At 35.4% G+C, this 17773-nt stretch overlaps 1 protein-coding gene across 1 annotated transcript in view; it reads left to right on the top strand.

The window, feature by feature from the left end:
• The window catches only part of LOC114943195 (muscle-specific protein 300 kDa-like), a 126039-nt gene that overhangs the window by 26106 nt on the left and 82160 nt on the right, over window positions 1-17773 (top strand). The window contains 21 exon segments of the mRNA XM_085489991.1: window positions 437-532; window positions 611-694; window positions 766-858; window positions 1409-1432; window positions 1624-1802; window positions 1907-2309; window positions 2396-2542; window positions 2634-3174; window positions 3505-4616; window positions 4618-5189; window positions 5262-5370; window positions 5475-5489; window positions 5748-6795; window positions 7688-12757; window positions 12760-13221; window positions 13442-13730; window positions 13996-14515; window positions 15058-15506; window positions 15807-16002; window positions 16468-16542; window positions 17588-17740. Coding sequence (XP_085346117.1) covers window positions 437-532; window positions 611-694; window positions 766-858; window positions 1409-1432; window positions 1624-1802; window positions 1907-2309; window positions 2396-2542; window positions 2634-3174; window positions 3505-4616; window positions 4618-5189; window positions 5262-5370; window positions 5475-5489; window positions 5748-6795; window positions 7688-12757; window positions 12760-13221; window positions 13442-13730; window positions 13996-14515; window positions 15058-15506; window positions 15807-16002; window positions 16468-16542; window positions 17588-17740 — 11637 coding nt within the window.

The following is a 17773-nucleotide window of genomic DNA, read 5'->3' as shown; positions in this document are numbered from 1 at the left end:
ATAATCATTTTTTAATCATTTTTGTATTTTAAATATAAATTTGATATAAAATCTATATGTATTTATAATTAACGAATAAAATTATATAAAATTATTCACTATTCACTATTGAGCTCTTGAATGTTCAAACTGTCAAAATATCAATCTGTCAATCTTTGTAATGACTTGCATTTAATTATGTTTTTGTTGTAAACTCGAAAAAAAGTATTACAATTTTTTTTATTTTTTAAAAAGTAATGTATTAAATTTTTCATTAAATAATAAAAAAAATAAACTCACTCACATTACTAAAGTAAACATAGCGAGAAAAAGATTAAATTAATATCTTAGAAAGACGATGATAAATAATTATTTATTATAATTATAATAATACAATTATTTATTAAATCATATAAATATAATCAACCATAATTTGATAAATTATTTTCTTGCACAGAGAGCACCAACACTTCATATCAATGATTTAATCGAGGACTTGAAAGACGGAACGCGCCTTCTTGCGTTACTTGAAGTTCTTTCAGGAGAGAAATTGGTAACAAAATATTTATACGCTACCATTTGAAACAAATATTACTAAAATAAATTGTCAAAATCATGTGTAATCTTTCAGCCCGTGGAAAGGGGCCGTAATTTAAAGAGACCGCATTTTCTCAGTAATGCCAACACCGCGCTGCAATTTTTGCAAAGCAAAAAAGTAAATACCTCAGATATTCTATTTTAAATTAATATGCGAAAAAATTGATGCTCAAGCAGATACTCTTGCAGATCAAATTAGTGAATATTAATTCATCCGATTTGGTCGACGGACGACCGCCGGTCGTTTTGGGCTTAATATGGACCATCATTCTGTACTTCCAGGTATTTATAGTCGTTCGGATATTTAATTAGCTAAATATACGTAATGACGATTGTAAAAGAGCACCGTTGTAATTAGTAGCTGCTTAAATGTAGCTCATGATAAAACATATCACGTAATTCAAAGTATTATATTCTATGATTCAGCACCATATTTTTTATACTATTACACGAGGATTAATTTTGCGTTTTGTAATGTATCTAATGTATCTTAAGATACAATATTAGATTCACGAATTGAATAAAAGCAAAAGACACTAGACCACAAAAAATTCTAAGCTTGCGATATGTAAGTTTTATTAATTCTGTGATACATAAACTCAATATTTTTATTAGCAAACTGAATATTTCGAATTAACTTCTAAATGTTAATTATATAATCGATAAAAATTGATAAAATTATTTTGAAATAATTTGATTCATGATAACGTGGTTCAAATATAATCAAAAATACTTTCAACTCACTTCGCGTATACATAAATCCGATAAATTAATCCTCGTTGTAAAAAGAGTAATTATATCACTTTGCTAACTATATGTTCTAATAAACAAGCTACGATCAAAGGATCGCAAACGGGTGAGTAGTGAAAAAAGTAAGATCATCAATTATATATAAATAATTTTGAATATTCTAAAGAAGACCAAACAAAGTGCACTTGCATGATATTGCGCATCTCATTAATTCACGCACGCCAGATTATCTTATTTCTAGGCTCGAAAAAGAGAAAATTTTGTACATACTTGACTTGATCAATCGATTTTTTGTAGATCGAGGAAAACACGAGGGCTCTCGAATATCTTGGACAAACTTGGGGCAGCCAAAGTAGTCTGGAAAGCCTCGGCACTCAGAGTTCGGCGGCGAGCGAAAGAAAACGCATCAGTAGTGAAAAGTGGAAACAAGGAGCACGGAAAACCTTGCTTCAGTGGGTCACCAATGCCTTGCCTAAGTCAGTATTTCATCAGATTTTTGAATTTTACGCAAATAAATTTACCCACGCGGAGTTCTTGATGATTTTACAATGTCGGGATTGGAAACTTCTTTGTTCTTCAGGAATATTGATATTCAAGTTCGAGATTTCGGTGAAAGTTGGAGAGACGGAAATGCCTTCTTAGCTATCATCGATACCATAAAAGCCAACTTAGTGAATATAGCAGCTATGAGAGAAGTATCGAACAAAACTCGGCTTGAAACAGCCTTCCAGATCGCCGAAGACGAATTAGGTATTGCTCGATTGTTGGATCCCGAAGATGTAGACGTTCCTCAACCTGATGAAAAATCGATCATGACATACGTCGCCCAATTTTTGCACAAATATCCGGAACCAGGAAACGTAGCTCCTGATTCTTTCGCTGTCGTACAAGAAGAATACGATAGTCTTCTTAATTGGCTAAACAAGAAAGTCAGGCATCTCGAACAACTTGACAGAACCAATTCTTTCCCACAAAGTTATCCGGTATTTTTTCAAGGCTCTTTAATCCTCAATATATAATTTTGTATAATTTTATTTAATATGATTTATCTGATGGTATCTTCTTTCAGGAATATATGCTATTCCAAACAGAGATTGATCGGAAATTAATTCTATATAAAAAATTGCAAAGTTTAGTCAATACACTCAGCATGATAAGCATTACGCGGGATTCTTGGAGAGATATACAAATGTTGTGGCAGCAAATGGAACTATTTGTAAGTTTTCTTTTAGATTTTCTAAATGAGCGCGAACACGGAATTTTCCGTTGTAACAACTTTTTTTAGAAAATATTATATTTGTCTTTAGATGCTACATTGGTGTTGGTTGTTGGATTCAACATTACCAGGAGAATTGGGTGAAATTGGCAGCTGGTTGGCAAGAGCCGAGGCTCTCTTGCGATCGGATAATGATATACCACAGGAAATGACGGAGAGCACAGCGAACATAATTTCAAACAAACTGGAAGATCACAAGAAGTTCTTCTTAGATTTACCGACCATGTCAGAGAAATTCCAGCACGCCAAAAACTCGCCATTAGCGCGGCAAATCCAGTCTGAACAATTGGAGAACATGTCTGCGCGATTAGACAGTTTGTCGAATCGCGCTGCCAAGAGAAGATTAAGATTAAAGTTCTTAGAACATAAATGCTGTCTGATCGCCTTTTTGTATCTCGTCGAGACCAAGCTGAAAGGTTGGAACATCAAATACGGCACGGAAGAGAAGGTGCATCAAATGCTGGAACAATATCGTAACTTTGTTTCCCGAAACAGGATATTCCAAGAATTTCAAAAGGCTTACTTGGATATGCAGCAGGTTGCCGAAGAATACAAACGCGATGGTGATATTGGTAAATAATGATGTCTTAAAAGAATAAAGTTAGTTTATTGTGTCCTTCTCCTTTTCCTTCTTAATATCTTCTTTCTCCTCTTCTCTTTAACTAATTCTACTCTCCTTTCCTCTTTCTGACTCCATCTTCCTCCTTCTACAAATTTTTCAGCAGACATATGGAGTGTGTCGGTTCGGAGCGGATTCGAACTCGGGACCCTTTGCATATTAGTCAGAGACTGATCATGGAAAGCCACTTGTCATCCCTAATAATGTCTTATTGTATAATATATATTCAAATACATCTTCTGAATGGGCATCTTTTCTCTTATCGTAAATTTATGTATTTTAGATCAAGCAGAGAGCCTTAATGTCGATCGCTTCATGCGTGAAACCGCTGAAAAGTGGAAGAACGTATCAATGGACTTGCGTTGTGTCCAAAGCATGCTCGAGGAAGTTGTCGCTTATTGGCGTCGCTGGACCACCGTTTCAGACGAAGTCGAGGCGTGGTTGCTTCATGCCGAACCCGCTTTAAATCTTCCAGAAGAAGAGAGAATGGAGTTCTTCCAAGATATCAGTGTATGGAAAGATAAGCATCAGCAACTGTCGGACACTGTGAGCTTCCTGATCGCCACATCTGATGAATCGGTCGCGTATCGCCTGAAGGAACGTTACGCGAATCTGACAGCAAGGTGGGAGCAGCTCTTCCAAGAGGCTAAACAGTACATGCACACGGGTGATCTGATTCGAACAAGAAAGGATTATAAGGCAGGAGTGGAGACTCTGCAAAACTGGCTAAGAGACGCAGAAGCTGCCTTAGCAATCACCGGATTGAATTCGACGGAGCGGATAAAGGCTTACGGAGAGAAATTGCAGACTCTTCATAACGAGATCGAGAACATTGAAGATCTCTTCAAGAATATTAGTAAGAAGTTTCAAGCTCTTATTCAGGATTTATCCCGCGACGAAGTCGACAAAATGATGAACACTCTGAAAAAAGAGAAAGAGGTACTTGTTAAGGTACGTGCTTTGATACCGATGCAACTGCACTTATATCATCAATTGCTGGTGCAACAAGAGTCCTTAGAAGCGGGACAGAAAGAGATATCCGCATGGCTGGATGAATTCGAGAACTTTATGGCCAATATCAATCTAGCAGGTGGCAGAGACGCTGCGCTGACTCAATTAGATCGTCATAAAGCCTTCCTCTCCAGAATGCTTTATTACAAATCCATGTTAGAGTCTAAGAATAAGGTATTTGCTAGCATTGCCAAGGCCGTGAGTAGTTATGCCGATGCGGAGGCAGCGGAAGGTAAAGTTACTCTGAAAGAACTCAATGATCGATTTGTTGAAGTCTCTCAAGCAGCACAAGTCTGGGAACAGCGTTTGCAAGAATCGATACGACGCTGGACGAAGTTTAAGGAATGCGAGCGACAGATCACCGAGTGGCTTTCAGTCGCGGAAAACAATGATCAATGACAAACATCTTGACAATCGTCAATCCGTCGAGAGTCACAAAAATTTCTTTGGCAAAGTTAACGAAAAGTGGATACAGGATCTTGTGAAAGCTAGTCAGGATCTCCAGAACACGTTGCCACCTGACCAGCAGCTGCCTATCGCGAATACAGTGGAAACTCTTCAGAATCGCTGGAGAGAAGTTCTCACTTTTGCGCCGCTTCATTTAATGAGGCTTGAATTTCGCTTAGATGAAGCTAGTTTTCTTCAATATCTCAAAGATATTGAGCTGGAGATTAGTTCCGAACAGCAAGCGCTCATTAATAACGATGACGTGGACGGCATTCAGCAACGCAATAGAGAGTTCTTCGTGAATCGTGGGACTATCCTCGAAGTCGAGCGTTGTCTGCAAACTCTGAAGAAGATTAGCGACGCCTACAACAAACTGAATCCGAGAGACGCCAGCTTGACTAATGCCGCGCAAAACGCCGAACATTTGTGGGAAGAAACTGCCCAGAAAGTGGAAAACTTGAGAGGACAATTGCGCGAAGTTCCGCAACAATGGGCAGCTTATAGACAGAAGTAAGCATTATATAATTTCACTGTTACAGATGTAAATTTCTTTTCCTGAACACATTATATATTTGAATCTAGATTCGATGAGATGGTACACTGGATGGATCATGTTGATAGTACTCTGAGAACCATTTTACGCGAGGTCAACACTCTAGAAGAATTTGAGAAGGAGAAAACTATATTCCAGGTAAATTTCGGCCAATTTTTCATAAAACTTTTTCGTCGTGTTATTAATATATCTATAAATAGCTTATAAATCTACTTAAATATTTATGCATTCCTTCTGGATAGCTTCAAACCTTGACGGTAAATATATATGCACCTATCTTCCTATTCCTTGTAATATTGTTATATGCTCAAGAATTTAAACTTTTAGAATAAAATTTTTACAAAAATTACTATTTAATTTTTATTTTTTTTAATTTTATTTAGTTTATTCCAATGTAAATTAATCTATGTTTACGTAGACATTTTTTCTGAAAAATAGTACTCTCTTTTGATTATTAAAAAATTGATGTTATTTAAATCGAACGTAACAAAAACATCATTATCAATCATTTACAGAAAATTTGCTGCGAAGCCGACAGCAAACGCGAGGAGATGAAGTGGCTGGTTCAAACGCTCGACAATCTAACGTTGAATCGTTCGGATCGCGATGCACTCACGGCGCAGCAAAATTTGGAACAGCTGATAACGCGATATAAAAACCTTATCCCGACGATTGAAATTACAATGACAAAGACGGACATCTATTCGAAAAGTTACACCTACCGAAAGGAGGTACACGAGGTGTGCATTTTGTTGCGCAAGGTTCGCGAACAATCTGAAGCCGATATTACGTCCGAAATTCCTGAGAAGCTAGATAACGCGGTGACTCAACAGGAATCACGTCTTAATGAATTGGAGCAACAGCGAGCGACTATTGTCAGCATGTTACAACGAGGCAAGGATATTCTGAAAGATCAGCACGCGCCAGCCTTTGTTTCTTCCGAGATTCAACAATTGGAGACCAATTGGAATGACACGTATGGTCAAAATATAGAAAGACTGAAGTCTCTAAAGGAATCGCAGAAACTTTGGAACACCTATCAGGAGCAAAAGAACGAAATTTTCAAATTAATCGAACAGGCCGAGCAAGAGTTGCGACAAATTGACTTGACATCTTATTATGACGCCAATCAAGTAGCCGCTGATCTACAGAAAAAACAGGAATTCAATGCAAGTTTGAGGAAATCAGCCGAAGAAATCATGAAGAAACTGCGTGAAACGTATGCTAATCTTTCTCAAACGCTCACGCCGTCAAGCAAAAAGGAGACATTGGAAAAAGAAGTAACGGAAATTGAGCAGAAGCTGGAACGCACACTGAAGATTATGGGTGAAAAAATCGTTTATCTTCAAGAACACAATACTCGATGGAACAAATTTCAATCAAAATTGACAGAGCTTCGAACCTGGACTCAGCAAACCGCACCCCAATCAATTGCAGATATCGAAGATTCCACATCTTCGCCTGAAGAAAGAGTCCGTAAGACAGATAATCTGCAAAAAGAAATAAAGGAGAAAGCATTGATTTTGAATGTTCTTAAAGACGAATCCCAGAAGCTTCTGAAAAGTGAGTATCACATTTTTGCTTTGCTTATAATATACATATACATATATATCAAAATTAAAACTTGCAAGTTTTTTCTTTCTCTGCTATTTAATCTATATTGTTTTATTGTAGTTTTGTATAACTTTTTTATATATATAATATATTTAATAACTGTAAATAATAATTGTAAAAAAAATCAGAGAGAGCAAACTTCTAGATAATTTTTATTATTTTTATTATCTAATTAAATGTACAATTTCTTTATATAATTTTTTTATATAAATTTTTTGTATATATTATATATTTTTTTTATTAAAGTTTATTTGATGACAAATTATTAAACGATATAATACTATGAAGTAACCAGATGATAATTAAAAAATGGTAATAATTCAATCGACCAACTCTGCCAAATAAATAATTTTATTGAATATTTACAACGTTTTGACCGTGTATAACTACGTATAGTTATTTCGTTTTATACTATCATGTTATTATATCATGTCATATTCTAAGATCGAATTTTTGTTTTTTAAAAAAGTTGTGATTTAGCACCTGATAAGGGCCGAAACCCACGGTCAAAACGTTGTGAATATTCAATAAAATTATTTATTTGACAGAGTAGGTCGATTGAATTATTACCATTTTTTACAAATTATTAAAGATGTACTAATTATTAATTATATAAAACAATTGGAGTAGTAATAGAAAATTTATTTATTTTATTATTTATATACATAATTAATTATATATATAAATAAAATTTATATATATATATATTATATATTTTATATATATTTTATATTTTTATATATTTTTTTATGTTATATATATATTTTATATAATATTTGCACAAAGATAAAACTTAAATATATTCTAGATAAAAATTTGTTATTTTTTCTATGTTTAAAAGACGACGATGATGTACTGGCAAGACAACTTCGCGGCGATCTTGAAAATATTCACAAGGCGATTGAATCGTTGAACAAAAGCATAGCAACCCAACGTGAATTAGCTATGCAAAATCTTACAGTATGGAAAGAGTATAAGAAGGGTATTCAAAAAATAAAACCTTGGATTGAAGAAGCAGAATCTAAAGCAGCTACGATGGGCAGCAAACCTACCACTTTAACCCAAGCTACGCAAATGTTGGAATCGGCTAAAATTTTTGAAGTTGAATGTCAGCAGCATCTTCCAAAAGTTCAAAATTTGTCAACGATCAGTCAGCAAATAACTGGAAGGGCAGTAGTATCTGACGAAGTTGATGCTGTGTCCACACGATGGAACGCAGTTCATGATGTGGCCGTGCAAACAGTGAATAAATTGAATAAATTAGTTACGTCATGGAACACCTTTGAATTAGAAGCGAAAGAGTTCAACGAGTGGTTGGAGAATAAGGAAAAAGAAGCTTCTAAAGAACCCAATGTTCAAACACCCGAAGCCGCGAAATTAGAGAAAGAATTGGTGAAATTGAAGGAATTCAACAAAAGCATATCTGATCATCAAGCTCAATTAATATCACTTACTCAAGTTTCCGATCACATCAGTCACGGTTTAGCCTTGGATGCTGCCTCTGCGTTAAAGAGTCGCGTCGCCGAAATGAAGACTAGAGTGAGCAAACTTGCAGATACGGTTCGACATCACATTAATCGTGTCTCCGATTCGTTGCTGGCACGACAGGAGTTTCAGATGAAAATCACCGACTTCGAGAACTGGATGACGAGGCTGAGATCTAATATTAATGAGATTGAAGACGTGAACGTAGATAATGTCGATACCAATTTGCAAGCAGTACACGCTTATCTTCAAGAACACTCGGAGAAACATTCGACGTTTACGGAAATATATAAAGAAGTGAAACAACTATCATCACAAGGTTCGGTGTTGGAAGCTGCTACATTGGATGAAACTTATACGTCTTTGGCAAAGAAATACAAAGCGTTAGAGGACGATTTGAGAGAAAAGAAAAAGGGCTTGGAGAAGTGGATTGAACTTTTAAGTTGGCATAATGACGCCAACGCACAACTGAATCATTGCAAATACGAAGCTGAAGCGAGAAAACCAACTATTGCTGATCTTGATAGGCTTTCTTCGGAACTTCAAACTGTATATACAAAAATCAACACTTGGAAAGAACTTGTTCCGCTAATGGACAGTACTCTGGGAATACATATTCGTGACAAGCAAGAAAAACCAATTACTGCGACTATTTTACTGAATGATCTTGAGTCCAAAGCCACAACGTTAAAGACGGATTTATCTGTTAAGCGCGACAAGTTGGAGAATCTCGGTGCTAAATGGGACAACTTTAGGAAATTGCAACAAAAGATTACGGAAGAAATTGTCAACACTCAAAGCAGCTTACAGGATATTACGTATATTGTTGATACTTGCAAAGAGCTCGCGCCGGCGATTGAGAAAATTGATGATTTGATTAAAGAGCATCAGAAACGAGAACCAGAAAAAGAGATCCTTCAACGAGAAGGTGACAACTTAATAAAGGAAGATCAACGAGCGATAACGAACATTCAGGTAGTGATCTCTTCGGTCGAAGGTAATTGGGAAAAAGTTAACGAACTTTTACATAAACAAAGAAGACAATATGCCGAAATGAATGCCGATTGGAAACAATATCAAGAAGCTAAGGAGAAGTTAAACAAATCTATTGACGAGGCGAAAAACCTCTGCCAGTTGATAAAACATGTGTCAACTGACATCACCCAGGCAAATATGGCTTTAGAGAAATATAAAAGAACTTTGGAAAGCTTAAAGAAGGGTAAACAGTTCTTGGATAAGATGGATGAAAAAGCACAGCAGCTAGTAAAGGAGACGTCATTAATGTCGAATTTTAAGACTAATTTGATCGAATCGGATTTGTCCGATATGCGGAAAAAATATCACGAGATTTACGCCAAATTAATTGACCAGACTCAAATGTACGAAACGCAGGTCATTATTTGGAAGCAAATTGAAGAGACAAAATACCAACTTACAAAATGGCTCAGTGATACAAATGAAGCACTCACTGCGGCATGCGAATGTTTACTTGATGCTGAGAGTGGACCAACGCGATTGACTAGATATAATGAAGAATTGCCAACGTATCAGCAACTCCGTCAAAGTATCGCCACGAAGACCGAACAGCTCGTAAAATTAAACGATGATACAGAGATACCGACATTAAGATCTCTTAACACTTTATTAGATGATCAATTCAAACTTGTTGAAGAGTCTGCGGATAAGCTAACATCACTTACATCAGTTTTCAACGAGGAGAAGAAAAGTGTCAAGGAGGATTTGAAGAAATGCAGTGACATGATATCGAAAATCCGCGAGGAGATAATCAAATGCGACGATTTGACTGGCGAGAACACCAAGATTCTAAATAGAATCAATAAGTGTCAAGAATTGAAAGCTGAGGTACAGAAATGCGATTGCGCTATTTCGAAAATTGACGAAAGACTGACGAAAATGGCATCGGAGTATCCGATTATATCAAAGTCTAATCTGCCAAAAGAGTTACAAGCGTTACAACACCGCAGAGATGGCGTAGCCAGTCACGCCGATAAGGTCAACGCTACTTTGGTGGCCTTTCTAACAAAACTCTATCACGAGAAATTCGGTGTTTTACAGCGCATAGTAGCAACTTATAAGGAAAAAGTGGCCTGGTGCGAACCCGAACAGAGCAGCGATCGTTACAATCTCGAAGTAAAAATGGCCTCGCTGAACGATGTCGAAGCTGGCATTGCTGATTGCGAGGCAAGAAAAATAGATACGGACAATTCGTTGCAGCTTCTAAGCACTGTCGAGAGTAACGAAATTATCTCCGCTCTAAGAAGTGCACACAGCAAAGTCGCTGCTGACTTAGAATCTCTGAAAGTTAACTATGGGAAGATCAAATCTGTGCTACAACAAAATATTGCTTTATGGCAACGATATGAACTCGTGTCGGAAAATATTATTTCTTGGCTTAAAGAATACGAGAACAAAATTAGAGTCGAGGCTACAACGCTCTTGAATCCCGACGAAATTGATGCAAAGATCTCCGAGATAATACAGCTCGAGAGAGAAGTCGAAAATTATAAGAATCAGATAGAGGATCTGATTACGCTCAGCGAAAAAATCATCAAAGTTAGCCCGGATTCGCGCGTGGCTCAATATGTAGAACATTTGAATACGCGTTATTATTCAATTCTCAAGTTTCTGGCTCAACATTTAGACAGACTCAAAGAACTTAAACAGATCAAGGATCACTACGTCACGAACGTGAAAGAATTGGAATCGTGGCTACAAAATGCGGAACAGAAATTAAGAACGTTCGATGAGATCAGCGGACCGAAGCCGATGACATTTTATCAGTCTAAATTAAAAGAATTAAAAGCATTTGAAAAGGACCGCGAAACTGGACAAACCATCTTGAACCGAACGACGGAAATGGGTGAAATGCTTTTTGCGAGAATAACACCAGACTACAGGGAACTTATCAGAAGTGAGTTGAGAAACTTACGCCATCGTGTGGAAACCCTAACCGATCGAACAAATGTGATCTACAAAAAGATTGAAAGCGACATGATGCATCGGTCTTCATTTGAGGACAAGTATTCCCAGCTAAAGCAATGGATAATTGAGGCACAAAAGAAATTGGGGAGCAAGCAGAATCTACTACCAACGTATCAGGACAAAAAACTCGCCTTAAATTTATATAAAACTATTGCGCAAGACGTTGGAGCTCATCGAAATATCTTACAACAACTTCAGGACAAACTCGGAGCGACACCGGATGACGAGGCCAGCGAAATGCTTAACAGCGTGATTGAAGCACATGAAAAACTATCCGAAGACGTGGCAGATAGGATTAATGTGGCAGAGAAACACGTTGCCAATCATGAAGCTTATTTGCAAACGTTTGAGAAAACACGAGATTGGATCAATACAATAGTAAATGAAGTAGCATCCACTGGCGAAGATCTCTCGGTAGATCGAGATACAGCTAAGTCTAAGATTTCTTTAATTGAAAATGTGTTGGAACAAAAGTCTAAAGGCGATAGGATTATAGCCGACTGTAACCAACAATTAAACATCGTTTTGGAGCAAACATCGATAGCGGGTCATCCCGCATTGCTAAAAGATTTCGAGCAACAGAAAAAAGTATGGGAAGATTTCCTTCAACGTTGCGTCACATGCAAAAATAGATTAAATAATCTATTTGATCAGTGGTCTGAATTTGAAAGAATGGTCGAACAATTAGATTCTTGGCTTAAGCAGATCGAGACGCAAGTAAAGGATCAAAGCTTGAAAAGTTCTGAGGAAACGAAACGCGCGCATTTGCAAAAGTTGAAATCTTTAGAAGAGACTATTGTAGAAAAGGGTGCGGAAATCAATACAATGGTTGAGAAAAGTCAAAATGTAGAAGCAGATTTAGCTACCAAAGTGTCTCGTCAAGCTACTAGATATCAAGCGATAAGGAATCAAGTGAAAGAGGCTATAACGAGATACGAACAATATATGAAAGAGCATAGTCTATTTAATGAAAGATACAATCAATTCCTGGATTGGATTGCCGAGGTTCAGGCTGAGTTAAAGAAATATAGCGAGATTGTGGGTGATTTAGCGATATTACAAAGCAGACAGAAACAGATCAGAGATCTCAGTGATGTCAGGACTCGCGAGAATGTTCGTTTCGAATCCATTATTGATCTTGGCGAGAAACTTTACGTGCACACTTCACCGGACGGTAGAGAGATGATTAGACAACAACTGAGAAATCTGCGCAGTTTATGGGACGGTTTCTCTGAAGATCTCCAGAATTCGATGCAGAAGTTGGATCAGTGTCTGATGCAGTTTGCCGAGTTTTCCTTGTCTCAAGAGCAATTAACGGCTTGGCTGCGAGACGTCGAACGAGCAATGCATCAGCACACCGAATTGAAGTCTTCGCTGGAGGAAAAACGTGCGCAATTGCAAAATCACAAGATCATGCATCAAGAATTATGTCGCATCAAACGTTAATTGAATCGGTTTGCGACAAAGCACAACAGTTGGTCGATCAAACTAAAGATACTTCGTTGAATGTCTACTTGCAGTCCATCAAGCAGCTATTCCAGAATATTGTCATTAAGTCGCAAGATTTGCTAGAAAATTTAGAAGACTGCTGCGAGAAACATCATCGTTTCAATCTTCAATGCACATATATCTCCGATTGGTTAAATAAGGAGCGAGAAAAACTGATCGAGTGCAATGACGTAACAGGCGAACGATCCGAAATCTCTCGTAGGTTAACGAATCTGACGATGTTAAAAGGTAATCAGGCACAGGGAAGAGAACATCTTGCGAGATTGAAGCAAATCAGTGAGGCGGTGATTAATAGTACCGCATCGAAAGGTCGAGAAGTTATAAATAAGGAAGTGACCACCTTGGAAAATAATCTGCATCAGTTGCTGAGCGAAATCGGTAAATATACATTGCAAATTATTTCTCAAAATTTATAGGTGAAAAAATGTTTTTTGTATATAAATTTATATATCAACATTTATATACATATATTAGATAAATTATATAAAGAAATAGGTTGTTTAATATACATTTAATCCATTCAAAGAATAATTACACATAAAAAAAATGAAGAAATAATAATAATAATAAATAAATACATTGTTAAATGCCCAATCAGAATCTGTAGAGGAACGACAGAAAACGGCTTTGGAGAGATGGCAGAACTTCGAGTACCAGCTGGAAGCTCACACAAAATGGTTCCGCTTTATGGAAGCGATATTCCGCGACCAACAACTTCAACCTACATTGAAAGATAAGGAAGAGAGACTTCGCGCATGTAAAGAGGAACGCGAGACCATTCTACGACAAGAACGGGAAATAGATGAGTTTGTGGATAAATCACATAGTTTGTTGCACTCAAGCGGCGTTGAACGCATCAAACCACTGATTTCTCAAGTCAGCAACAGGTATGTTAAATTATTTCTGTCAAGAAAGTTGCCATCTTCAAATCTATCAGCCGTACATATGCACGTATAAATTTCGTCGTAATGCAAATAGAATCTCAAAATCGAAAACATATTTTATCGCATTTTACCTATTTGTAAAAAAAGCTTTCCACTACTTAATATTTAATAATATTTATAATATTATATAAATTTAATATTTAATAATATTTAATTTATAAATAAAAAAATGTAATAAAGCTAAACATGTACGTCTCAAAATTTTTAGATATCAGTTGCTGCTTGTGCTCAGTAAAGAAGTGATAAATCATTGCCAAAGCATCGTAGACGATCATCGTGCTTACGAAGAAAAACTAACAGCCATTGACATTTGGCTTACACCTCTTGAGAAAAATCTAGCCATCTTGAAGAAGGATGAGGTCAGCGCAGATTTCGAAGCGAGAAATTCGCGCCTGCAAGTTTTATTAGCCGAAAAAGAACAGGCCGAACGTCGTTTGGACAACCTAACATCTCTCGGAGAGAGGATCCTTCCGGACACCTCCGCTCAAGGACGTGAAACAATCAGACAAGAATTGCGACATGCTCGTGAACGATGGGATCGCTTAGCCGAAGGCATCACGGAGCAACAGAAGAAGCAGGATGCTCAATCCTTGCAATTGTTCAGCTATCAAGAGACTATGCAACAGATTCTGACTTGGTTGGACATGATGGAACGGGCCGTAAAGCAAGACTCTTCAATTGCGTGGTCCTCTCTGCAGGAGATAAAATCGAAACTACTCAAACTGAAGGTCTGTATTTATTTACGTATGCATTTATGTGCAGTGTTTGCTTTATTATCTAAATAAAATTATATAGATGATCATCTAAATTAAAATTTGGCGTTATCTTATCTTTAGAAATAATAAAAATATATATTATCTATACCTGCATCTTAGATAAAAAAAAATTATCTTTAAATTATCTAGAGTTATTATCTAAATTTTCTAGAAAAATGTTTAGATAATTTGATTTAGAATCATAGCACAGTATAAATATATTTTTATATCTCTTTTATAATTTATATTTTTTTTATAACTATGTTTTTATAAGCTGCCTTAAAAATAATATCTGAAATTTATCTAGATGAATCGCTATATAATTTTATCTTTTATCTAGATATAGTTAAATTCAAAATCATCTCTTCATTTTATCTAAGATAAATTTACATATTTTTATCTCATCTTCATCTAATTAATGTTAAAATCATTTTTAAGAGCAATATTATGTATATGTGTGTAAAGAAAAAGAAAAATAAACAATTAATTATATTATCTGAGACACTTTATTTTAGACTTTGCATCAAGAGATTTTGGCTCACAAACGCATCATCGAAGGAGTTTCCGAGAAAGCCAACGCTCTGGTTCAAGTCACTCAAGTTCTATCAGACGTTCATGAAAAAGTCGGTTCGGTATCAAAAAGATACGAAAAACTGATAGATACATCTCAAAAAGGAATCTCCAGCTTAGAGGCATTGCTGGATATTTTTCAACAGTTCCATGATCTTCAAAAAGCTTATCAAGATTATCAAAAGCGTCAATGGGAACGCTTGACGATTTACAATGATTATACTGGTAACAAAACTACTCTTCAAGCCAGATTGACTAAAGTTCTAGAGATACAAGACAGTCAAAGCGAAGGCGAGATGAAGTTGAACGTTCTTGAAGAACACGTGGCACAAAGTGCACATATCTTACCATCTCGATCCCTGGAATCTATGGAAAGAGATTTGGCCAATCTTAGGTGAATAATATTTACAAAAAAAATAATTACAAACATTATTTTATATACACATATATTTTTTTATTATTTTATTATATTTATTTTTATTTTATATTATATATAATATATTTTCAAGTGGAGATTGTGATAATATATTTTATTTTTATTTTATTATTATTTTCATATATATTTTTTATTATTTTATTATATTTATATTTTATTTATATACATATATTTAAGAAGTATTTAAAATAAAAATGAATGATTTTTTTGTTACCCCGACGAAATAAATATATATCGCGGATGATTTGTTTTCTTCAGATTCGAGAATAAGAAATTCGCTACAGCCGTAAGCGATATGCTGCATTGTCTCGAAGAAAGAATACAACAATGGAGTGAATACGAAAATTTGTTAGAACGTCTACTTGCTTGGCTTACCGACGCCGAAACATCGTTGAAGAATTATAGCCTGAAAAACACACTCGAGGAAAAGCAGGAGCAGCTTGAAAAATACCAAGTGAGTTTAAGATAACATTGAGATTTACAATTTTCCTGGCTTCACGCAAATCTGATATAAATGTCCCGATTATCTAATATTTAACGAATTTGTTGATTTATAAAGACTACTTTGTTTATCATAGAATTTTTTTTCTCAACAACATGAAACAGTAACATTATTTGCAGAGTGTGCACAATTGAAATGTCCAGTTTGAATCATATAAATGTAACTGTCATCTCTTATATTTAGATGTAGTGTTTTCTTCACTGAAATTTAATAACTCTAATATAAACTTCAGTAGTGTTAATGCTTGTCTTTCTTCAATCATACGATACGCATTTCAAAAATCATGCGGGTATTTTTAAGTCGTCGAAAAATAAAAGAAAGGCGAAAACGTCCCGTCTACGCAAGCTTTTAGATCCAGTCCAAGAGAGATAATAATCTCCTACGCACAATGATTTTATAAATAATAAACTTTCCTAGGAACTACAAAAAGTTGCCGATTCGCGGAACATGGATGTGGCAGAACTGGTTGCGCTTGGTGACCATCTCGAACAAGTAAGAAAATAATATGCAAAACTGCAAATATATATAAAACGGCGAGATTGCGAGACAGGCGGATGATTGCAACGGCTTTACGAGAAGTCTCTCCAATATGATTGCTCTTTTCTGTAATCTTTCAGTTTTATAGCTTTTGCCAGAGCAGATGGAAGGTCAACGCTTCGTTATTTTGCGATTCTATTAGCATTAAATGATATTAATGAGCGCGATGATATGAGAGATATACATATAAAAAAAAGTTACATTGTAGCTTTAATCAACCATAAAGAAAATTGTCCAAAAAATCCTAGAAACTTATACACAGACTTAATAATTTAAAAATTTGTAAAAACTAACTATATAAAAATTATCGAATTATTATCTAAAAATTATCTAATTGTCATATGACTATTGTGCTAAGCACTTCATAATGTTAAATAATTATTGATTGATAAATATTCATTTCAAAAATTTTAGTGAAACAGGGAACCTTATTTTTTGCTCAATTCTAGTATTTTTATTTGTTAATAACTTTTTGATGAACAATATGAACAATACCTAAAACATTCAATATTATCAAGTATGTTTAAAATCATTTAACAAAGATATTTTCAAATAAATAAAGATTTACAATTATTTATTTCTATATAAAAAAGATTCTAAATTTTTGGAAAACTTCTAGCGGCTTAATCTCTGATTTACGTTTAATAAATATTCATGCAGCTTCAAAATTTGCAATAAAGGGATTCTGCTTTTTTGCACGAATGAAAGTAGAGCTTCTTTAGCGCTGAAATTTATAACGATAAAATAAGCGAGTCTAATGAATTAAAACATTAAACTTTTTATAAGTTTCTATATATAACGCATATTTTTTCTAATAAAAAGTTCTAACTATTACTTACTATCAAAGAGATTTATTACTTGCTATTAGGTAGGCTTCTGCTCATGCAGAAAGAAAGAATTTTCGACTTTCTTCACGCATACAAATTGCGCAAAAATGCACACATTCTTTAACAAAGCTTACTTAAATAAACGAGATATACTAAAAGTAATGTTTTTGCAGTCATTGATCGTGAGTCTTCGACAAAATGAGGCTGAATTCGATAAAACGAGCGACGATTCATCGGATTTGATGCAGATTAGTGGCGAAACTAGATTCTCTGTCAGCGTTCAACAAGTGACATCACGTTTCCAATCAATTCAAGCAACTGCTAAGGTAGACATAATAATATCTCTGAAAAATATTTTG

The sequence above is a fragment of the Nylanderia fulva genome, unplaced genomic scaffold, assembly GCF_048542155.1.
Source record: "Nylanderia fulva isolate GAGA-0341 unplaced genomic scaffold, ASM4854215v1 Scaffold93, whole genome shotgun sequence".
Taxonomy (NCBI): domain Eukaryota; kingdom Metazoa; phylum Arthropoda; class Insecta; order Hymenoptera; family Formicidae; genus Nylanderia; species Nylanderia fulva.
The sequence above is the reverse complement of the archived record's forward strand: the minus strand, read 5'-3'. Positions and strand labels throughout refer to the sequence as shown.